This window comes from Manis javanica, chromosome 17 (genome assembly GCF_040802235.1).
Source record: "Manis javanica isolate MJ-LG chromosome 17, MJ_LKY, whole genome shotgun sequence".
NCBI lineage: Eukaryota > Metazoa > Chordata > Mammalia > Pholidota > Manidae > Manis > Manis javanica.
Genome location: NC_133172.1, coordinates 61,527,228 through 61,550,844, shown reverse-complemented (window position 1 = coordinate 61,550,844; position 23,617 = coordinate 61,527,228). Strand labels below are relative to the sequence as shown.

The following is a 23,617-nucleotide window of genomic DNA, read 5'->3' as shown; positions in this document are numbered from 1 at the left end:
CCACTGCCTCACCTTCCGGTGACCCACCGCCTTCACATCAGCGACAGGGCAGAAGGCCACAGGTAAGACGGGGCAGACGTGGGTGGCCCAGGCCAGCAGGGGAAGGCCTGTCTGTCAGGCGTATTTACTAAGCGCTCCCAGAGCCAGGCAGCCCCTGCGCCCTCCTCGGTCCTTCAGAAGCCACATCAGCGGTAATTAATTGAAGGAGACAAGCCGCTGATTGGAATTTTTAATGAGCGGCAACATCTGTTCCCTTCCCTGTGCTGGCACAGCCCCTCCACTCCTGGAGGGGTCCTCGCAGGTTCAGGAACCCCGCCTTGCCCTTCCCAGAAGGGGTGCTCCCGTGGAGTGCCGGGGGTGGGCCACACGGGCACCAGCCCTCTGGGTCAGAGCAGGGAGCCCAGAACTGCAGCCTCCTGGTCTCCAGGCACTTCTACATGTGGCCTGACTTTAGGAGACAGCTCCTATCTGGTCCCATAAGCACCCCATGCCCCGGCCTCCCCATCTGTAACATGCCAATCAGAGCAGTGGGGACAGATGCACACAGGAAGTGGGGGGCCGGAGCACGGGGGCTCAGTGTCAGGCACACCACCCTCGCCCCTCCCCAGTCCACACTGCTGTCTGAGGGGCTCTCTCAGGGTCAGGCCTTGCTGGGTTCCCCCTCACCCACACGCTGCCCGGCTCGCGGCCAGGCCAGCACAAGAGCCAGGCGTCCGTGAAGACACGGTGCTGGGCCCTACACCGGGCTGCTCCAGGGGTCTGCCCTCATGGGGGCCGCCAGGGGATAGAAAAGGCCTGTGCCCTCAGACTGGGAAGGCCTGGACGGGGGACAGTGTGTCCCTCAGATGCTCTCCAGGCGGGGACACAGGAGCTGGGGCCCAGGGAAGCTATCCTGATGACCCTGAACTCAGCACTGATGGGGACCCAGGGCAGCTGGGCTCCAACCTCAGGCTGCCAGTGAGCCAGCGACCAAAGGGCTCCCCGTCCACCTGGAACAGCAGAGTCCGTGCACAGGGACCTTGATGTGGGGACATCAGGGCAGAAGCTCCAGGCAGGTCTGGCCAAAGCAGGCCATCTGCTCCAGCAGCCCACACAGGGCAGGGGGCCCTGAGGGCACCATCGCCACTCAGAGATGTCCCCAGAAGCCAACCTTCTCCCCTCGGCGGGACAAAGCCCTTCTTGAAGGAAGCTGGGCCAGATGGCACCTTCCTGGCCTGGCTAGGGACAAGGAGCCGGAGGGCTGGGGGAGGGGCTGGCTGGCGGGCAGAGGACCCAGCAGGCCAGCTCACACGCCGTCCGTCTGGCTGGAGCCCTGCCAGGCTGGTGACAGGCACCTGGGAATGGGGTCAGCCGGCCCTGGAGCACGTGGGACAGGGAGGGGCAGGCAGGGGCCCCCACCCCAGGCCAGGCCCTGGAGGCCTGGCCGGCCACCCCAAGCTACCCCAGCGGCGGCCCTGGCAGACAGGCCTGCGTCAGGAGCATCTGTGGGCAGCTTTTGTTTCTGAGCAGTGGCTGAGGAGCAGCTGCAGGGACAGGAGAAAGGGGAGGGGGTTGCCCTTCATTCCCTGGTGACTAGAAAGGCTGCCCGTCAGATGGGAGGCCTGCCCATTAGCTTCAGAATGGACCACCGCCATCTCATTCACCCTTCTGCAGCTCCCACTACCTGGGAGGTGGTGTAAGCTGGCAAAGGGCCCTGGGGCCCCTGGCCATGGCCCTCCCATGCAGGGGCCCGACTCCTGTGCCCCCACTTGAGGAAGTGAGCCCCCTCTCTGCTGCCCTCACGCCTCTTCCGGCGCCTCCTCCCCAGAAGGATTAAGTTCTCCACTGAGCCTTTGTGTGGAGCTGCCGAGCCATACATCACCTGCTAATCCAGTCCTGTCCCCGGCCCGCCCTGCTGGCATTAGTGTTTCATTAACTGCCACGGTGACGGTAAGCGGCTGGAGGAGAGCTCTCACCGCCCCTGGGCCTGCTAAGCACTTCTGAAGTGAACAGGATGCGCTCAGAGGCGAGGAGCCCAGACAGGGGCCCCAGGCAGAGGCACTCAGCATCCAGGAGGGAAATATTTACATGGGGTCAGGGCCAGCTGGGAAAGGGGCAGGAGCAATGGGGATGACCCGGCCGAGGCGGCTGACGGACCCGGAAACTGCCTGGGCCCCAGTGAGCTGGGGAGGGGCAGGGAGCCACAATGTTCTGAGTCAGGGGGCTGACGATGAGGGACAACAGGTCCCTCTGGAGGTGGGGGATTCTGGTGACCCCCGTCCCCCCTCAAACCAGGACTGGGAGTTGGCTCAGGGGCCTCTGAACCCTTTGGCCTGCCATCCCAGCCCTACACACTGTGCACGGGGCGAGGGGGTGGGTTCCAGGGCAGCTTGGCGTGCCTTGCCCAGGTGAAGGCCCAGGAGGGTCGAGTCCTACAGCCGTTCCCAGGAATTCAGGGATCCTGGCTGGGTTCCCTGGGGATGGCTTCCCTGGGTTAGGGGGCCTGCAGGTCAGGCCCTCCCTGGACAGAGGCAGGTCGCCACCCTCCAGAACAGACAGACCAAGACCAGGCAGAGACCTCGTGCCCCAAGCCCTCCCAAGACAGAGCCAGGAGGGGCCAGATTGGCCCCGCCCCCCCTCCTCTGCTTTCTCTGGTTTAATTAGTATTTCCAAGTGTGCCATCCCTCCGGGAACTCGCAGAAAATCCCAGCAGAGAGACTCTGTGACAGCATCTTAATTGGGAAGGGCCCCTCCAGGCTGGGAGTACCTGGGCACCAGAGGGTGGAGGTGGGAGGGGGTCAGCCTGGGAGGGTGCAAAGGAGCAGCTCCCAGGGCCCCCAGCTCCTGCACAGGCACGTCCCCCAGGGCAGCAGCCACACCAGGGAGCCTGCACAGGGGGGAAGGGCTTGGGGGAGAGGGCCTGCAAAATCCTAGGACGGAGGCAGGGAAGCAAAAATGTGGGCTGGGGTCTCTCCCATCTCAATTCCTTGTGTGAGCAATGGTCACGGTGACAGCCACTACTATCAAGTGCTTAGGATGCACCCACACCACGTTATGCATATCACTCGGGGGTACGGGTTGAATTGTGTCCCCCCCAAATTCACATGTTAGAGTCCCAACCCTCACAACCTGGGAATGTGACCATATTTGGAGACGGAGCCTTTAAAAAGGTAATTAAGTTAAAATAGGTCATTCGAGTTGGCCCTGATCCAGTGACTGGCGTCCTTACAAGAACCGGAGATCAGGACACAGTCACACAGAGGAATGGCCACGAGGACATGGGGGGCAGACGGCCATCCACATGCCAAGGAGAGGCCCCGCGAGGAAGCCGCCCTGCCCACACCTTGGTCGTGGGCGCCCAGTCTCTAGAACCACAAGAGAATAAGTCTGTCACTCAAGCTGCCAGTCGTGGTCTTTGGCTGTGGCTGCTGGACAACACCCTTGATTGTCTTAAAACACACAGACCCTCCGAGTCGGTGCGGCTGTTACCCCATTTTGCAGAGGAGACAGGCTCAGGGGCCACCTCCCAGCACCTGCTGCCACACCTCCTCCACCCACCTGGACTCACCTGCCGGCTCTCACTCCTCCAGACGCCATTGACGGTCTTAGTTGGGGCAATGGTCACCACAGGGGGCGTGCTGGGCACGCTGTGGCCCCCAGGGGGGACGATGATGGGGCCCATCGGCACGCGCTTGGGTGTGCTGGCGGGCGAGCTGTGGTTGGTGGCCGGAGAGGACACGGGGGACGACTCGCTGCTCAGTGAAGACCCTGCAGGAGAACAAGCAACCTAAGCTGGGCCACCGACGGAGGGCTCCGGCGACCCTCCCCCAGCACAGCCGCAGCCGAGCAGGGCACGGTCATGCTCCGCTCGAGGTGCGGACCCACGCGGTAACTCAGCGTCCCCACTGGTCTGGGGCAGGCAACGCCCCTTTCTCTGCTTTCCTGGCCCAGCAGGGGTGCTCACCTCAGCCCCCAACCCAAGAAAAATGGCCAGGAAGGACTACCCTCTGCCCCAATCCTGATGAGACGTATTTGCAGGGGTCACTCTGGGTAGCCGAGCATGACACCCCAGGTCACACAGGCAGGTATGGGCCTCTGAGGGTCGCCTCCCAGGCCCCAGGGCGAGCAAGGGGCCTGATGCACCCTCCAGCCAGGCAGGACCTGCCCCCACAAGAGGCAGCACCACACTTGGGGCATGAGTGAGGGGGGTGAGGACAGGCCCCTGAGGCTCACAGGTCTTCCCGAGCCCTCCCTGAGTGCACAAGGAGGGGTCACAGGACGAGGTAGTCCCCCCAAGGAGACAGGTGCCTGGGGGGCCAGAGTAAGAGGTGGTCAGAGCCGGGAGACAGGGCCGGCAGGCAGGTTGCGGGGACACAGTGAGAGTTGTTTTTTAAATGTTGAATGCATTTATTTTTAAGTTGCAGAACCATCAGATAGAGTTCATCACGTAATGTGCCCGGGTCCATGACCTTAAGTCACACCGGGAGTTGTGCACCTTCCCTATTTGATTCCAGGTCACTTCCACAGAGAAACCCGGTGCCCATTAGCATCACAGCCATGTGCTTCCCCCTCCAGGTGGCTCCCGAGGCTTGCACACAGCCTGTACCACTGTACAGGCAGCCCCAAGGGGAGACACCTGGTCCCAACCCCGCAGGCTGTGCCCGCAAAGCAGCCCAGTGGTCCCGGGGACAATGCCGAGCCCAGGCACCCCTCGTTCCCAGCTCCCACCCGTCAGGTGGGCACTAAGGGGAAGCACAACCCTTGATCCCCCAGGTGAACCACACACACCAAGAATCCTGTACCCCCAAGCTGGCTGGGGCAACCCCTAAAACCAAGCTCTGGGGTCTAGATCCCAGCTATGCTGCCTAAAAGCTCAGGCAATTTCTGAGCCTCTTCAATGTTACTCCTGGGGGACAGCCAACACAAGCGACAATGCTGGGTGCCTTCCCTTCCCAGAGGGGACAGCCTGCAAAGTTTTGAAGCAAGCTGGGCCTGGCCAAGTCGGTGAGACCCACCCAAGAAGCTAATTTCAGGACGAGTGTGGGAGGCGAGTGGCGGACTGGTTCACCAGCCCTGGGTGTGTAGCCGGCTGGCTGCCAAGCACTCTGGGAGCTGACGGAGGAATGTCCCGGTGGTGAGTCCTGCAGAGCCCTGCACCCTGAGCCCTCACCCACGTTTGTACAACTTAAGAAAAACTGACTATATCTCAACGCCACATCTGCCCACCCCGTCCCGGAAGTCCCCACTCCTGGGTACACAGCCAGCAAAGCGGGGCTGACATCCAGCAGAGACACAGCAAGGGGGTTCCAGCAGCCCCCGACGTGAAACTACCCCCACGTCCACCAGCAGCTGGAAGGACACAGCTGGTATGTGCTCAGGACAGACGGAGCGCTCCACAGCGAGGAAGCACCCCAAACCCTCAGCCAGATGCACAAGCCCAGGAATACCCGCGGGGGGAGCAGCAATGGCGGGGGCCTTGCCTGGCTTCCTGGTCCCTGGGTGCACTCTGATCATCTGTCCTGCTGGGCACTTACAGCCTGGGCAGGCTTCTGTCAGTATTTAGATTTTGATGAAAAGCTTACTTTACATTAAAAATATATATATTAGGCAAGGGATCTTTCTCTCTAAAAAAGAAATTTCTCTGGAATCTCTACTATTCTTTTTTGGGTTGTAACAGCTTTACTGAGATGTAATTCCTGCCCTGGAACTCACTTATACGGAGTGTGTCATTCACTGGGTTTCAGTGTATTCACAGCTGTGCAGCCATCACCACAATCAATTCTAGAAGATGTTTCACCCCAAAAAGAAACCCTGTATGAACGTGCAGTCGGCCCCCAGCCCCTGGAAACCATCTGTCTGTGCTGCCTCCACGGCCGTGTCTCTGTGAGACAGTCCACGTAAGTGGGGCCACGCAACACGTGGCCCCCTGTGCCTGGCTCCCTCCACTCAGCACATTTCCAGGGCTCACCCATGCTGCGGTGGGTCACCCCTTTTACAGCTGAATAACAACAGTCCATCATACAGATGAACCCCTCGCCCCTCACCCCTGCAGGTGGACACTGAGCGCGTCCACCTCTTGGCCACCATGTCTCCTGCTCGTAAAGCTCTTGTCACGCTCGGCCTCGGGGACATGGCCACCCAGGACCTACTGACTGCCCGACTGGTCCTGTCTCAACACCAGTGCCCACGGTGGAGGGACGGTGGATATTCTTGCTCCAGAGCAGAAGAAGGAAAGAGAACAGACAGAGTGCCCCACGGTCAGCACGGGGGCAGCCAGCTGCTCTGAAGGACGGCTGAAGTCAGAGGCCAGGCGGGCACTTCCCGGGGGACTGGGGAGATGGAGGGAGGCTTGGGACCCTTGGGAGCCCCCCAGGACCAGCTCCCAGGTTACAGAGGGAGGCACCTCCCACCCTGACTTACAGACAGAAGCACCTGACGGCCCAGGAACCACGCCACCCACAGACTCTGGGCTGCCCGGGCTCCCAATCCTGCTCTCCCCGCTGGCCGGCCCCCTTCCCCATGGCATGAGCTCCACCTCCCGGGATGAACCTCATTTCTCATCACCAGGGGCGGTAGGGGGAGGAGCCGGGGGCCCAGGTGCACTTGGATGGCAGAGGCCATCAACAGTTAGCAGCCTGACCCCCGGGCTGGGTGGCGCCTGCTGGCCAGAGCGACAATCAATCCCTGACCACATGCCCGCCAATTAGCGAGCGAGCAGCCCACACCGTCCATGGCCGCAGCGGAAGGGCTGTGAGTGCCCTCATTAACTGGAGGTATGTGGCGGGGGTGAGTCAGGGATTAGCACCCGAGGCAACCGGGCATGTGTGATTACCAGCTGAGACCCCGAAGTCAGAGCGAGCAGGGCAGGAGTGAGGCGTGAACACAAACTGTGAAACCCTGGTGGCCCTGCCGGCTCTCTCAGGCGTGCCCCCTACCAGCCACGGGAACAAGTAAGCACCAACTAAAGCTCTTAACAAGGACCTCTGTGCCAGGCTGCAGGACCACCCCTCCCAGCACCACACACTCAGCACAGAGGGCAAAGCTGGTCTCGGTTGGGCTACACAACCCTGGTTCACCGGGGCCCTGAGCTGAATCAAGCCCCACCCTCTGGGGACCACAGGGACAGCGGAGAGAAGGCAGCGACCACCTGATGGGCCTCCTGTAACAGGACACTCCGATGTCTGCCTGAGACGCCGGTTCCCGGTTCCAGGTCACCCTGAGTTCAGTGGAGCTGCACAGGGGCAGCACCACAGGGCAGCTGCGGAGCCCGAGGGAGCAGCTGCGACAGACGTGCCAGCCAGGGAGGAGCAGCACGGGACCTGCCCCACCCGAGCTTCCCTGGGACCCATGCCATGCCCAGGCAGGGCAGGAGCCCAGAGGACACTGCGGGGCCGGCTCACGAGGGCCCTCTGCTCACCTTCCTGGGCCTGTGTCCCCTCTGGGCAGGCCTCGCGTGGGGGAAGCTGGGAGGGAGAGCCTGCACAGGTCTGCATGCCCTCCACCATCTCAACCGGGGCGTGGGAGCCTGCCTGGCAGTGCTGTGCCCTGCAGACCTGCAAAGGAGCCTGGCTGTGTCCAGCCCAGTGCCTCCGCTTGCAAGGCCGAGGGGCCACAGATGCTCAGGAAACCTCCCAGCCAGCCGCCCAGTTTCAGTCTCCCTGGATGGGCCCGATGGAACGGGCTTGGCAGCCCCTCTGCCTGGCGGGCATCAGGGCACGTGACTCACAGAGCCAAGGTGCTGTCACAAGCACCCAGAAATGGGGGATCCTGCTAAGCGGCACATCCCGGGCTCCCTGCAGCCCAGCCACTGACAGCGGCTCCAGAAACCTGCAGGCTTGGGGAGAAGCCACTGAAAAAGAGCCTCAGCAGGCCCCCTTCCCACCTGGGGCTCCCTGACCCGCCAGCCTGCTGGAGCTTCTCTGTGGCACGGGACCACCGGGGCCCTCACCCCACGCCAGTTCCCATGTCTGAATCACCATCTCCGGAGTCACCACACCCGGGCCAGCAAAGGCGAGGTGTGGCTTTCATGCAAAATGCACGGCTAGGGGGATTGTCTGTGAATGGCAGGAGCAGGGCCAGGGAGGACGGAGGGCTCGCAAGTCTGAGGGACGTTAGGGTGTCATTGTCATCAGTGTGGCCGGGGAGGCCTCTTGCTCTGAATATCCCAGGCCGGACGGCCCACTAGCCCACAGCTGGGCATTCCCGCCTCACTCCTACTCCGCCCCCCGCCTCCCGTGCCCGCCTGCTTCCTCCAGAGGGCTGATGCCGCAGGGACCCCTGGGGAGCATCACTGTACTGCCCCCGCCTGCACCCAGGTGGCCAGCGTGCCAGGTGGCTTGTTTTCTTGGAAGAGGCAGATTTCAGGTGACAGGACAGGAGGCCCTGCCCCCATGCAGGCAACACTGGGGGGCAGTCCCACCTCCACCCCCGAGGGGGAACAGAGCTCCCCGCCCCGGGGTTCAGGACAGGATGGCTCCAGGGCCCACAGTAATCAGACCCCCTGCAAATCCAGCGACAAGATGGGGCAGGCAGCTGGCAAACGGGGGGAGTGCGCTGGGCAGGGCGCCCTCCTGGGGCTCTGCACCCAGACGGGGAAGGGGAACACAGCTGCCTCCTGGGCCCCCATCGTCACCCCCCGGCATCCTGTCCAGAGCTGGTATAGCTCGGGCGTTTTTCTCTCACATGACAAAACCACGTCCGACACAGTCTGCTGGGCCTTGAACAGGCTGTGTGGCTCGAGTCCACCCTGCTCCCAGCACCCCAGCCACAGAGAAGACCCCCAGGCCCAAGCTGTCCGGAGACCACGCCCCAGCACAGCTGAGCCCCCAGACCTCGGCAGGGACCGCCCAGTGACACGTGTCCTCAGTGGGGACCTGGAAGCATGCCCTGCAAGCCCCAGCCCCTGGAGGCTGTGGGCTGGGTGTACAGGGACAAGAGGGGACTTGGGGTCAGGCCGAGTGGTCCTGGGGGTGGGGAGAGTGGTGCAGGCCCCAGCGTCCCATCTTCCCGGGCAGCTGACACATTGGGCGCCCTGCACTGCAGCCTGCACCCTCTGGCAGACGGGCACTGCAGCCCCATGGGGGGCGCCTGCTGCAGCGTGGAGGCGAACAGACAGCCACACAGCTTGTGAGAGTCACCCCTGGCAGCAGTCCCTGCTTTGCCACTTGAGGACAGCAGGGACTCAGGCTCCCAAACATGCCCTCTGAGGGGGTTGGGGGTTGGAGGGGAAGTCCCCAGGAGGCGCCCACCCAGGGACAGGCCAACCAAGCACGTGGCAGTCCCCGGCCAGGACCCGGCAGGCACAAAGCACGAACTGCATGGACAGTGCAGGGACCCGTGACTCCCCTGCCAAGGCAGGCCACGGGGGCAGCCGCGAGGCTGCGGCAAGCGGGGAGGGAGGGTCACAGCCTGCCCCAGGCCAGTGGGATCCAAGACCCACCCAGAGGCTTTAAATGGGTGCAGGGGAGAGAAGGTCTGCATCCAAAGGAGGTCCCACTGGGAGACCAGCAGCGAGGGGGAGCTGGCCTACTAGCTTTCCAAAGAGAAGGGGGCCCAGGCGGCCCAGGGTGACATCCTTTGGCGGCCAGAGTAACACGGAAGGGGGTGGGCCCAAGCCTGGCAGTGAGAAAGGGCCCATGGGTGTAACTGGGACTGACAAGGGGTCAGACCCAAACCTGTAGCCCAGGCTCCTTCCAGCATGTGATGCCTGGGCTCGGTCACCCCCCGGGTCCCCGTCCTCCCAAGCAGCGAAGACCAGGGACTTGCTGTCGGAGAGTGGCACCCTGGGCCTGGCGTGCCCCACACCGCAGGCCAGACTGGCAGGGGTTCTCCCCCAAAGCCAGGCCCAGCTGGCCAGCCCAGGAGCTCCCAGCCCACCCTCCACCACAGGATGGCTCTCCTTTCCAGGCCCCTCAAGCCCGAGTGCACTGCGGGGGAGGTGGGTGGGTGGGGGGTGATGGTGGGGGCGGCCTGCTGTGGCCTGGAGCTAGTGCGTTCCCGCTGAATCGTGGGAGTCTGGGAGGGGGACATCGACCCCCTGAGCAAGGATGGAAGCTTAGAGAAGTACATGCCCAGGTTACAGAGCAAGGGCGTGAACCGGGGCCCCCTCTCTGAGTGCCATCCCAGAATGGGCGGAGCTGAACAGGTCCGGGCCCCCTGCCGCACACTGTCCCCTCCGGGACCCCAGGGTGGGCTGGCACCAAGTGAAAAGCTCCTCTCAGAGCCCCAGGAAGGAGGAAGCTCCCCACCCAGGGCTAGTTTCTCTTCCCATCCTTCCTGGGGTGGAGCAAAACGATTCGACACGTAGGTCACTTTCTGTCAATTGAACTTTTAAGCTGTACCCTCGAGAGAGACAGGATGGAAGCAAAGATAGTAGCTGGTGCAGAGAGCGGGGCTGGAGCTCAGAGCAAGACGACCCATACACAGGCGGGAGGGGGGCAGGTGGAGAGGGTCAAAGGTGACCCTCTGCAGCCGCTCGCTGGGGGCTGCAGTCCCAGTGCCGGTCTGGAGGCCTCTCGGGCTCCACCTGGGGCCTCTCTGCGGGGGCGGAGACTATAGAATGGGGGTGGGGTGGTAGCCACGGGGTCCTGGGTCACCTCAGCCCCCAGATACTGAGATACTAGTACTTGTGGGATGCGGGGACTCTTCACCCCATCTTCCTCTAGGTCTGGATGGGAAGTGGAGCAGAGCAGCTGAGGCCTGCTGGCCCTCCCGAGGTGCCCCTGCCTGACAGCTGACAGCCCTCACCTCCCCACACCCACCCTGGGAGGCAGCGACCCCGGGTGTCCCCTGCACCACTGCATGCGGTGCTGAGGGGTCTTCCTCTGCCATCCACATGGGGACCACGCACACAGCTTGCTGTCCTGCCCCCGGCTCTCTGAGCCCACTCGGAGAGGCCTGAGCAGCAGCAGGGCCACAGGGCACATCCACACAGCTCTGTGGCATCGGGCTCACAGCTTGACCTCTCTGTGCCTTGGCTTCTCCATCTGCCAACTCGGGGAGACGGCAAGCTCAGACCCAGGGCGACTTGAAGAGGAAAATGAGGATCAGGCGTGGGGTACAGCCCAGAGGACGCACCAGAGAGCGACAGCACCTCACTTCTTCAAACCAAGGCCAACGGCCATGGCTTCAGACCCTCAGACTTTGCCTGTGGCCACCAGCAAGCCCTTAGTTCTCAAGACACAATGTGCCCAGGGCCCAGGCACACACACGGCGAACAGTGCCACAGCACCCGAGGGCTCAAACACTGCTCCACAGTTCACGTGTGCTGGGACCCCCAAACCTCGCCTCCCGCACCTGAATGACGGGGGTAGCCTCAGGTCAGCCAGTAGTAAGAGCTTGGGCCAGGCCCCTCTCCTGCCTCTCTGACACAAAGTCCCCAAGTGTCACGCAGAACGCCCAGTTCACGGCTGGGGGAGTAGGGCCTGTGGCCCCCAGGCCTGGCCCCCGCCAGCAGCACACGCTGTTCCTGGCCAGCGAAGCACGGCAGCCCCTGGTACACCAACTGCCCACGGGCCCTTCGTTCAAACCAGATGCCTGGGGCAGCAGAGAGCAGAGTTCTGTGCCCACAATCCCTGTGTGAGCCGGCCCCTGCAGATCACTCCACCACTACCCACGGCATCAGAAGGAGGGCAAGGTGCCCTTTTACTGCCACATCCTCTGCACATGTGGGGTACCACTCTAGTGGGCCAGTGGACAAAGCTGCTGGATGAGAGTGGCATCTCTGAAAGCGGCACCAGCCCTGCCCACCTTCTGGAACGCTGAAGAGCAGACAGCTGGAGCAGCTCAACTGCAGCTCAGGTTCCCGCTGAGGGCATGCCTTCCAGGGCGCCCTGCAGGGAGCCCAGGGTGTCTGGTCTGGGGGCCTCGGTGGCCTGGGCAGGGAGCCCAGCCAGCTGCCTCCTCTGGCCGTCTGCTCTCCATCTGTGTGGCTCCGAGGGCCTCCCGACACCGGTGGGGCTTCTGCAGCCTGACCTGCTCAGACGTGGCCAGGGTGATGAGAGAGGACGAGGAGGGGCATGCATGCAGGGGCGTGGAGGGTCTGCCAGCAGCCATGCTCTGCCTGGGTAGACAGAGCTGCCCACAGCACGACAACTCAAAACCAGTGTTCCTTCCCAGGCTGACATCCACCCTGCCATCAACTGAGCTCACCCCCCATCACACTGTGTTCTTTGTCCAATAACCAGGCAGCAGAAATGAAAACACAAGATTCAGAAATCAGAAGACAACCCCCCTACCCGCCATCCAGCTGGTCAAGGTTAAACATCCGTTCTGCTGAGGAGGCTGTGGGGCCTATAAAGGCAGACCATTCCTCCCGTGCCCCCAGGGCCAACTTGGACCTATGGGGGTGAGGCAGATGGCAGGCCAAGGCACCCAGTATACCCACTTTCTCTGTCCTAGAGGTATCGGGCCCTGTCTCTGAGCAGCAGGTCTGGAGGGCGTCTGAGGCCTGCTCCAAACCCACATGGCCGGGTCAGCTGGCACCTCCAGCTGCAAACTGCCTCCCACACCGTCATTCAGCCAGCAGCCCATGACCAGGCCCCGCAGCTGGATCCTTATCCCAGAAGTACTGGCAGCCAGAGGCACTGAGAACCCCGTGGTACAAATAGGAAGACTGACGCTCAGAGAGGGCCAGCATGAGTCCACAGACACACAGCATGCCACTGCCTGAGTGACACCAAGAGTGAAGGCCCCGAATGTCTGGGAGACACCTGTCCACACTACCGTACCATCCCTGCTCAGGAAGTTAAGCAATAGTGGCGTGAGGTCCCAAAGTCCTCTGCTCGGAGACCGAGCGGGTGTCCAGAGCCCACGTTCCTGCCTTGTCTGGAGGGGAATCAGCCTGGGCCCTGGGCACAGGTGTCAGGGCCCGGAGCCCCCCTCCAAGGCCGCTTGGGGCTCCCACAGCCCAGCACACCCATCTTCCTCGGCCACAGGCCCTGAGCACACTGCTGGATGCCCCCATGAGGGCTCCTGGAGCCAAGGAGGGACAGGGGCAGGGAGAAAGTGGGAAGCAGAAGCCAAGCAGAGGTGCCGGGGCGCGTGGGCTCACGGGGCAGACGGGGGTCCGGGAGGCCTGCAGTGGCCGGTACACGCGTCCCTGCTCGCGAAGGCCGGCCGCTTCCTGCACCGCCACACCTGCTCCTCTAGGGAGCCCAGGGGCCTGGGCGGGAGGAAGGGGGCGTCTCTCCCCCCTGGGCCCGCAGCCTGGCGGGCATGCCTCTTACCTCTGGGCTCCTCCGCCTGTTTGGCGAGCTTGCGCAGTGCGGCGGCAAAGCTGGCGGACGGCGCGGCCTGGGCCGACAGCGCACTGCTGGTAGCGGGGCTGCCACTGGGCACCAGGGCGCCATTGAGCGGCGAGGGGGTGAGGGGGTTGACGGTGGCGGTGGTCCTGGTCGCGGTGGAAAGCATCCCTAGTGAAGGGGACTTGGGCTCATGGCTCATGCCTGAAATAGGAAAAGAAGAACCAGGTCACCCAGAGAGCAGGAAGGCCCAGCACCAGAGCAGGGTGAGCAGGGTGAGCGGGGGCGTGGGCCCAGGGCCCACGCCAGCGGGCAGCATGCAGGGAGCAGGGCGGGAGCAGGCCCAGGTGGCTCCTGCAAGACAGGCAGAGCAGAGCCAGCACTGTAGAGAGAACGGGGCTGCAGCCCCAGCGCCCAGCCGGCGCCCCTGAGGGTCCAGGGCGGGCACGGCACCCCCAACCTCTCGGAGCCAAGCCATAATTCAAGAACCGGGCATGCCCAGGCCCTCACTGACTCCACCAATGCAAAGGGCACAGCCCACCAGGCTCCTACGACCTCTCCAGAAAGCTGGGGAGACCCAAAAGCAACCCTAGTAGGCCTGGGGGTGGTGCCTGCGGCCCAGGGCCAGCGCCCTCACATCACAGAGCAGATGCCCACGGAAGGGAAAGGCCCAGATGACGGCAATGAGGACGGCACAGCTGCCCGCGGCTCACAAGCAGGGGTCTGCCCGGCCTCCACCACCCTCCACCGGCAGGTTACCAGCACCACGCAGAGGGACCGAAACCAAAGCTTTTAACAAGGGGGGGCAGCACAGGCCCGGAGCCCTTACTTGCAACCACTCCCTCCTGAATCCCAGGGCACCAGGGACCCCCATGGGCAGGTCCCCACCTGCGAAGGCACCTTGGAGAACAGGTGAGCAGATGAGGGGGGCTGCGAATAGCACCCAGCCCCAGGCGCATGCCTGTCTGCAGCACCTGAAGAAGCACGAAGCTCAGACTTGAACTGCCGTCACGGGAGCCCCCCTTCCGCTGGGGGCCAGGCTAAGGCCGAGACGGCCCGGGAGCCACTGCCTGCTGGGGGTAACACCAGAAACCCTGGGGTACGTGCCCCAGCCTTTCAAGTCCCAGCCAAGTGTCAGTGAGGAGGCTGGACCATCTCCCACGTGCCCGATCAATACAGGCCCGGCTCTGAGGCCAGCAGGCGGGTGAGCAGTGCCATAAATAAGTTTTCCATTAACATTCCCTGCCCTCTCGGGGCCACCTGCCCAGGCGCAGTCCCCGCTCCCACATGCGTTCCAGGGAGTAAACGAAGGCAGAAGCTGGCAGGGCCATGGGCTGGACAAAGGGGTGAATGACCTCCCACACACAGACCTGGGGGGAGCGGGCTCCAGGGAGCGCCACGGAGTCTTTGGGGAAGGGTCCCTGGCAGTCACGGGCACAGACATACAATCGCACACCATCCAGGGAAAGGGGCCAGGAACACGTGTTTCCGCACCCCCAGGTTGTGGCCCCCACCCCAAGGGCCTCTAGGCAGCTCCCAGCACCACCTACCCGCTGCAGGGCTCAGCACGGGGTTCACGCGAGTCTAACTAGAGCCTGCTCCACACCTGTCCCCAGGGCTGGCAGGCTCAGACCCGGCCAGGGAGCCATGGATCCCACAGGGGCCAGGCAGGCGCCGGCCCCAAGCACCGCCCCAGAACCAGTTAGGGGGGGCCGCAGGCCCCGAGCGCACATCTGAAACCCCGAGTCCCAGACGGCCTGGGCTGGCCGCCGTCGCTGTCCTGCAGGGCAGGTGCAAGAACACAGTGTCCGAGGAACACCATTCTCCCAGGTGAGGCCTCGTACTTCAGGAACAAAGGACCCCACAAAGCCCGGGGCCGGCAGGCTGGCCTCCCACTTGGCGAGGTCACACAGGCGGCCGCCACAGCCGGCAGAAGTGCCCTGTAGCAGCCGTCCCAGGGTGAGGGCCCAGGCAGCTGGTCTGGGGAGTCAGGGGGCAACCCACATGTCCACAGCTACTGCAGGCCCGGCAGAGAAACAAATTGGAGAACCCCGGTGGGCAAGGGGTCTGTCCCAGCAGCCAGATGCCAGAAAACGCACATCTTTGACGAGAATCTTTTACAGCCCACCCAACACGCGGCCAGCCCCAGAGAACTGCTGAGGACACCATGCTCCGGAAGCTCTACCCCAGGCCGTCATCAGCACCCTCTGCTCCTTCAGGGGGCACTGTGGACAGAGGGCAGGTGTGGCCGAGGTCACCAAGCAAGGAGGAAGCGGGGCCTGGAAGGTGAGCTTAGCCCTGACTTGGCTGCCGGGCACCCAGGGTTTATTTAAATCCCACCCTGTAGCCTCTACTGTGTGACCTGAGGCGGTTACTTCGCCTCTCTGGGTCACAGTCTCATCTGTCAAGCGGGGATGAGGAGTCTACCTCACGAGGCTGATCCGATGAGAATTCAAGAAGCTAATTTATGTGAGAGCATGCCTAGTGCACACCTGGGGCAGGTACATGGTGTGCCGGCTGACGGGAAAGGGGGCAGAGACTCAGGTGCAGACGGGCAACCTAGGTCAGCCTCAGCACACTGGGACTGAAGTCTGCATTTGTGCCACTGCCCCACCTGGACAACCAGAACTTCAAGGGGAGAGGTGATGTGGCATCAGACATCTACGCATCTATGTGCTACCTGGGTACCCCCAGGACCTTCCAGAGAGGCCTCCTCAGGCCCGGGGACAGCACAGCCCGGCCCGTAAGCCTCGGGCAGAGGGCCAGCTCCATGTTCCCAAGCCGGCAGCTGGTGAAGGCTGACACAAAGGACACCTGAGGATGTGACCCCACACACAGGAGCCGATTCTGGTGGTCCAGAAGTCCTTGGGTCCTACTCAGCACCTGCACCCCGTGGGTCGTTTTTTTTTGGGGGGGGGGTGCTGGATAATAGCATATAGAGATGCTGAGTAATACAAGATGGAGCCCTGCCCCATGGGGACCCTGCCCAGGCCTGAAGAGTGCAGGAAAACTGAGGCCAGGAGCTCTTCCAAACTAGTCAAGGTCATGCAGGACCCCAGCAGGTCTGGGACTCGAGTCCCATGCTGTGGGCCCGGATACAGCATTCTTCCCACCCAGCACACCACCTGCCCAGTCCGAGGCGAGACCCAAAGACGTGAACACGTGCACACACACAGAGCTACGGTGTATTTGACTTCAGTGGCTTAAAAATATGTCCACGGTCTGTCACTCATCCCTTCAAGAGATGGAGACAAGTTCTCTTCTCCACAGTGTGGGCTGGTCTTACCAACTCTCTTATAATGACAAAATACGGCAGAAGCCATGGTGCAACCCCCGGAGGCCAGCTGCCAGGTCACAGGGCAGGTCAATCAGCCCCTGGAGAATCCCATGTTCCAGGGAGTGGAGGCCCCCCGCCAACAGCCACAAGAGGCCCATCTTGGCAGCCGCTCCTCCAGCCTCCTCGAGCCTTCAGATGAGCTCACAGCCCCTGCCAAAAGCTTGGCTGCATCACAGCCTCCCAGAGATGCCGGGCCAGGATCACCGGGATGGGGTGCCCCAGACCCCTGACTGGGTATCTGTGAAGTCTGAGGTAGCCTGTTACGCAGCCCTGGGTAACCGCTACACCGAGTGTCACCCCGCGTCACCCCACGCTCTGCTGACCCAGGCTGGCCCTCCCACAACCATCTGCAAATAAGCCTTAACTGCTTGCTGTGCCTTAACCCTGAGTCCTCCAGGCGGCACCCCTGATGCCCTCAGACACCACCGACACCCCCCCTTTCCCACATCCCTCAGGGATAGCACCTCTTTAAAACCCTATGAAAAAAGTGTCACTGTACCCATTTTACAGGTGGTGGAGGGCAGTCCTGGATCCAAAGGCCGACAGACGGTCAGCAGCAGGGCTGGGATTGCCAGGGCACAGTCTGTGCCCTGTTCATGTGAAACTGGTCAGGGCCCAGATCCATACCCACCCTGGGGCTGCAGGAGGGAGGCCAGCACTGCCCCACCCCACACCGACTTGACGGGGAGGGGCTGCAGTCAGTCAATACCTCCCAGCAACCAGTCCCCAAGGCCTGGGGAGCAGATGTGAGGTCACTGCCCTTTGGCCATGTGACAGGCTGGCCGGCTGGTGACCCAGACAGACATGCTGTGACCACCAGCTGCCAGCACTGGGCAAGATGGCACAGAGGTGCTGAGATTGGTGGATGGCAGCCACAGGGCAAATCCCAGGCCAGACCCCAAAATGCCACATGCCCTTGAAGGCTGCTGATGAGTGTCTTCAGGTGGTGGCCAGAGGAGCAGATTCCTCGTTTCTACCCTTTTCACCTATGTTCTAATTTTTCTGCAGTAAACTAGATTTTTAAAAAGGGTGGGGGTCTGAGGGCTGTCCCTCAAAGAGATGAAGACGTGCCTGTGTGAGGCTGGCACAGCAGAGGGTGCCCCCCAGACAGGCCTCTTGCCAGCCAGGTGTGGGAACCAAGGGAACAGGGGTGCCCCTGCCGGGACCCAACCCAAATCCTCACCCACTAGCTCCCCAGCTCTCCCAGTGACCAGGGTCCTGGGGGCAGGCCCACCCTCTGCTCCCTCCATCGACTGCTACCTGGATGTTAGTCATGCTCCTGCTGGCATCCAGTGGCCCAACCCCTCCCCTTCCCCCATGGCTGAGCCACCTGCCCTTCTCGAAGCTTGGTGCCCACTCCCTGGGCCTGTCAGCAGCCCCCCTGGGCTCCTGGGGGTTGCCCAAACGCAGCACCCCTGCCGTGGTGCCAGCCGTGGGCTCCAGAGGAGCTGAGGGCCAGGAAGGCTGCTCTGCTGATGTCAGGTCACTTAAAATAGAATTGCGAATGAGCAGCTTCATTAGGGGAGTCTAAAATTAGCATTCCTCCTCAGCCTGTGTACATCAGGAGGGGCAGGGGAGGGGAGGGGAGGGAGGGAGGGGGCCGGGGACCACCAGCAGCCAGGGAGGCAGCTCCCTCACGCAAGGACAGAGACCAAGCTCAGGGGGCCTGAGGCCAAGCACTCCGGCCTACTGTGGGTCAACACAGCCTCCAAGAAGCCCATGGCCCGTGTCACCCCTCAGCCACAGGCTGGGGTCACTTCAGAACCTGCACACGGCTCTGCCCCCAGGGCCTGCTCAGGGAGCTGGATGCGGCACCCCGCACTCCCCCCCTGCCCCCTGGCACAGGTGCTCTCTGGCTAAGAACACAGCAGGTACTACCGCGACTGACGCTCCAGGGGCGGCGGGGAAAGTGGGCCCTGGGGCTGCCCCTGCTCCCCTAGGAAGCCCTGGGGGAGCATGGGGTGCCTGCTCCCCGTGCCCTCATTAGAGGGGTATTTATTAACTTCTGCGCTCCTGGCATTGACTGAATTCTTGTCTACATTATCAGCTCATGTAAATTCATTATCCTAACAGCTGGGCCTAAGCTCCAGGAGAGCAGGCCAGTGATGGATGAGGGCTGGGGGTGCCACGGCGGGCACCTTCCCTGCACACTACAGGCTCTCCTGATGTGTGCCATTCCAGACAGCCGGGTCTGGGGCTGCCCTGCACGTGCTGCTCCCCTGCCACCACAGCCAGATGCCCGGAGGGAGATCCACCCGAGAGAGTGGCCGGCACCCCCGGGATCCCCTTCCTGCCCCAGACCCTTGCAGGGCCAGCCCAGCAGAGCCGAGAGCCCACAGGGCTCACAGCACCCACCCAGTAATCTGGCCCCCTGACTCCCCAGGACATTGCAGACTGGAGATGCAGAGCCCACCCCCTGGCTGGCGATGCCCCCTGGGGCCACCCCTCCTGCTCCTACCCAAGTACGGGGCTTGAATCAGTACTTTTTTTTCTTCTTTGCTTAGGTTTCTCATATGGCCATAAGCAGCACAAAGCCTTTTTTTTTTTTTGAAAAGGGGGGTGGGCAAGGAAGAAAAGCCCACGTGCAGAGGGTGAGCCTGGCTGGCAGCGTGGCTGATGCATTCCGGAAACCCACCTTTTGCTCTTGGTTCTTCAGAACAGACCCCGATCGGGGTGCCTGCTGTCCAAATGCTCCAAACAGCAGGAGTTGGGGGGGTGCAGGAACACTCCATTAAACTCGGCCCACGCCTCTGAGTAATGGCGGAGGGCGCTATTAATCAGCACGCCGCGGCCCCCCGCCCAGCCTCCTGCGGATCCCGTAATTACTGCTTCCTTTCATCCCGCTCAGCCGCGGCACCAGACCTCAGGCCTGCTCCCTCCACGCTCTGTAATTACAAGCTAATAGCTGCTGCTGGCTCCCGGTTCAAGCACCAATCCGCCCCTTCCCCCTGACGGCCCCCCCTGGGGTAATTACACCCCGCGAGGCCCGGCCCAGCAGGGCTTCACTCTCAGGCCCCGTGTGCACAATCTGGACTTGGATTCTCTAATAACCCCTCTTGGTAATTTTTCATTACGGCAGAAAGAAATGTTTGTGAACAAATAAAGGGCGTCCCCTGGCTCGGGGCCCCTGTGCCTCCGCCCCCACGGTCCCAGCACCCCCAAAGGGCTGAAGCTCCTGCAGCCCTAACAAGGCCGGGGTCACCTGCCGCAGAGACGGGGCGGGCTGTGTGGGGCACGTGGTCCCTGGAGCCGGAGCAGCTTCATGATAAATTCATTATCAGATCTGCCTTCAGCATGTTCTGAGCTCATGCACAGAAGCAGTTTATTTTGGGGAAGGCAGCTGGAGAGTGGGGAGGGTCTTCTTGCTCCCAGATGCACAGGGGGTGGTCTGCTCAGGCCCTCCTGTCCTTTTTCAACTACCAGACACCCCTCAGGTTATAGGTTTCTAAGGGGACTGGGCCTTTTTCTTGCCCCAAGCCCCAGAACTGGGCTTACTCCCCAAGGCTAAGGCCCCGTAGCTGGCAGGCTGAGCCAAAGCCATCCTAACTGCTGGGGCACCAGAGGGTCACAGCAGATGGCCTGGATCCTGACCCGGAAGCAGAGAGGAACGGGAGGGGAGGCGGGTGGCCTCTGCGTCCACAGGAGACCTGCCCCAGGAGTAAGGTGCGTAACAAGGCTGCCCTCCACCCCACGCAGGCCTGTCACTCAGCAGTGCTTACAAGTCACTACAGAATGCTCAAGGCAGGAGCTTATGAGCCACAGAAAGCGTCCACAGGACCCTCAGTGGCGTGGGTGCTGAGCCCCACAGAGCAGGCACTGCAGTCCAAGCTGTTTCCCAAGCTGACTTCTGGGGCCACCTGGCAGCAACTGGGAACCCCGAGGTCGCCCCATGTCCCCATGCAGGGAATGGGGCTTGATGGGGGCAACATTTATGGTTCCCCCGAGCCTTGCCTCCCCACTGTTGCGTTAACGTGGAGTGTGGGCTGGGAGGGGCTGGATCCGGGGTCCAGGGAGGACAGCGTATAGCGTTCCAGAGAGGTCCCTACCGCTGTGTGTCACTCGGGGCAAGGACACAGGGACAGCCTGAGGGGTGGGCCAGGGGCAGATCCAGAGGGCATCCTACACCAGCCCACCTACAGGATGGAGGCCAGGGACATCCAGGAGTTGAGCTTCAAGGCTGCAGACGACCAGGAGCCCTGGAGGTTCCGGGTGGAGGCAAAGGACGGAAGTCAGGCAACAGATGGCAGCGACATTTGACGGTGATTATTCTAAGCGGCTGCTATGTCTGGAGAAGCCTGGGACAGACAGATGAAGGGCTCTGAGCAGCGGGGGGTGGCCAGGCGGCCTAGGAGGGCGGGAGTGGGGGGAGGCAGAAACCACAGCCCAGGGAAGTATACAATTAATGAGACGAGAAGGCTGAGAGACAGGGTCAAGGCCAGAGCCCAGCAGCCAGGACCCGGGGGCTTCCCTAACAACTACACAGAGCAGCAGGAGCGACCCTTCCCCCAGGGCAGACTCACGGCTCTGCCCAGGGTACCACCTTGCCTTCCTGCACCCCGACAGAGACTCGCTGTGCAGACGGTGGTCAGGGGGATCACCCAGCCAGCTGGCTGGAGCCAAGGACTGGCCCTGGCCAGGCCAGGTCCCACCCCTTGGTCACCCTGTGCCTGCATGGGAGACAGTGGTGTGGGCTCGGGGCTTTCTCTACACAGGCTGCCTTCTGGAGGCAGGTGGCCAGTGGTCCCGGGCCAAGGAGCCCAACACCACACCTTGATCCCGCACAGCCTGCCTCTCACCCCCACTTCATTGAAGGGTAAACCGAGGCTGGGGGAGACTCAGGCTCTTGTCTAGGGCTGCATGCCCAGAGGCTAAAGAGCTGGGACAGAAACCCAGTTTTCCTCGATGTTCTACAGGCATTTCCCTTTAAATGGGAGCAGAAGCTGGAAATGATCCCATCGCAGATCCTGATCCTGTGACTGCCAGCCGTGGTCACACGCACCTCTGTGCCATGCCCGTTTTACAGATGGCACCTGGGAGGATCAGAAATGGCACACAGCCATGGAGTGGAGATAAGGATCTGCCCATGAGACCCCGCCCACACCCCCCAACCTCACTGCAGCTCCTGGATGGAAGGCACCCATGCTGGAGCGCCAGGGGCCAAGGGGACAACCCCCGGAGTGACCCTCCGTGTGCCCACAGCGCTGGGGCTAACCACGCCACCTGGGAGCCCAGCCTGGCTCACAAAGGAGCCCTTTCAGTGGACTCTGGAGGCACCTGGGGCAGGAAGCAGGTAGGGCTGTAGGTGTCCACTGCAGAAGACAGGCCCCGAAGGAGAGGAACCCATCCTAGCCAGGAGGAGGCCACCGAGAGCCTCCAGGTTTCCATGGAGCAGCAGACCAGAGGGCACGGGGTCGAGGCCAGGTCCCTGCTGAATGGACAGACCTGCCTGGGGAGGCAGACCTGGGGAAGAGTGTGACGCAGCAGCACAGGCAGCCGCTCACCCGGCCTCGGCAAGCCCCAGGGCCCCACTTTCTGCTACCCCCCTGCAGTGGAGTCGGGGCCCCAGGAACCTGGGGGTTCAGACAGCTCCTGCCCTTCCCTTCAGGTGAGGGAAGCTCTCTAGGAGCAGGGGACAGAGGGACAGGACACAGCCTTTGTCCCTTCCAGGGGGTTGACGAACCTGCCTATGCAGGGTGGCCATCCTCCATCTGCATCCCCAGAACTTCAGGGCACTTAGTAGGTTCTCAGCCTGCAGAGCTGGGATGGATGTACGTCAGCCACATCTATACAGGAACTCAGCCAAGCAGATCCAACATGCAGGACACCTGGCGTCCCTGCCACATCACTATGTGGCCTGAGCCTCGGTTTCCCCGTCAGTACTGGAGGAGGGGGTTTAGACAGGAGACGGCAGAGGACAGGCAGGCCTGCTTTTACCCCCAGACCTGTTTGTATCTGGCATGAAGTCAAGTCATTGAAGCTATTTAAAGGTGAACCAACGGACATTTTAAAACAGGAGGCTTCCAGTCAAAATGAAGACTTCCAGTTTGTCTTGTAAAACTAGAAGCCACCAAACCATAATTTCAAGAGTGGCACTTGCCAGCCTGCCAGCATCCCCATCACCCCCCTACCGTCCCAGGCTGGTCAGCTCGCTTGATGCCGGGGGGTCCCTCCAGCTCTGTGTGGACCCGGTCAGTGAACAGCGACTGCAGAAGCTTGACAGACACGTGCGGCAGCCAGGACACTCCGCTCAGAAGCTATCAACATCTGAAGTCGACCCAATTCAGCTTCGGAGGGGAGGGCCCCCCAGGGTGGGGAGGGGATCCTGGTGCGTCGCACCCTCAGGAGGGTCTCGCTTGAATCAAAACCAGTTCACACACTAGGACTTGCCCTAATTACAAAACGTTTTTTTCCTTTTGTGTAAACTTCATTCTCACGATAGTTCAAAGTGGCAGACCAGACCCTCTCCCCACAAAAACGCATCTAGTGAGTTCTGCAGTTTCCCCAAGTTCACAGAAGCCCACTGTAACGCCATGGGTGCCCGAGTGTGCGGCAGGACCATGTCCATCAACCTGAGTTCTATTTCAACAGCATAATTTCTTTACCTTCCAATCAAATTAACACCCTCTCCTCTGAGGATGCTCTACCTGGGCAGAGGGAATGCGAGGGGTCAAAGGTGAGATCCAGAACTCTTAATGGTGCAGCCCCACCCTGGCTCATCTACCATCTTCAAAGCCCCATGTATCATGCCCAGATGTCAGTAAATGCCCCACTGGAACAAACCCCCATCCTGCAGCCAAAATGGACCTCAGAATGGGGCCACCACATAAAAGTTCAAAACGAACAGTCACAAACCACAACTGACCTCCCAAGTCTCAACCCTGCCACAGGTCAGGTCAAACCGGTCACTTTCTGTCCACAACTGAGCAGCCAACTGCTTAGGTCTAAACTCCTTAACTTCTCAAAACAAACATACAAAATCCACTCCGGGGCTCCAACCGGAAACTTGTGAGGTTCTGGTAACCCAGGCTGGACTCTGAGGCCCAGAACCAGCTCTCACAGG

At 62.0% G+C, this 23,617-nt stretch overlaps 1 protein-coding gene across 12 annotated transcripts in view; it reads right to left on the bottom strand.

The window, feature by feature from the left end:
* Positions 1-23,617, bottom strand: part of GSE1 (Gse1 coiled-coil protein) — a 383,892-nt gene that overhangs the window by 17,660 nt on the left and 342,615 nt on the right. For 7 of the 12 annotated variants that reach the window (XM_073225429.1, XM_073225430.1, XM_073225428.1 and 4 more), the window contains 2 exons: positions 13,206-13,424; positions 3,548-3,747 (listed from right to left, as the gene is read on the bottom strand). In XM_073225429.1, coding sequence (XP_073081530.1) covers positions 3,548-3,747; positions 13,206-13,424 — 419 coding nt within the window. The remainder of the gene's footprint in view (positions 1-3,547; positions 3,748-13,205; positions 13,425-23,617) is intronic. The other 5 variants (XM_073225431.1, XM_073225437.1, XM_073225438.1 and 2 more) reach the window with 1 other exon arrangement.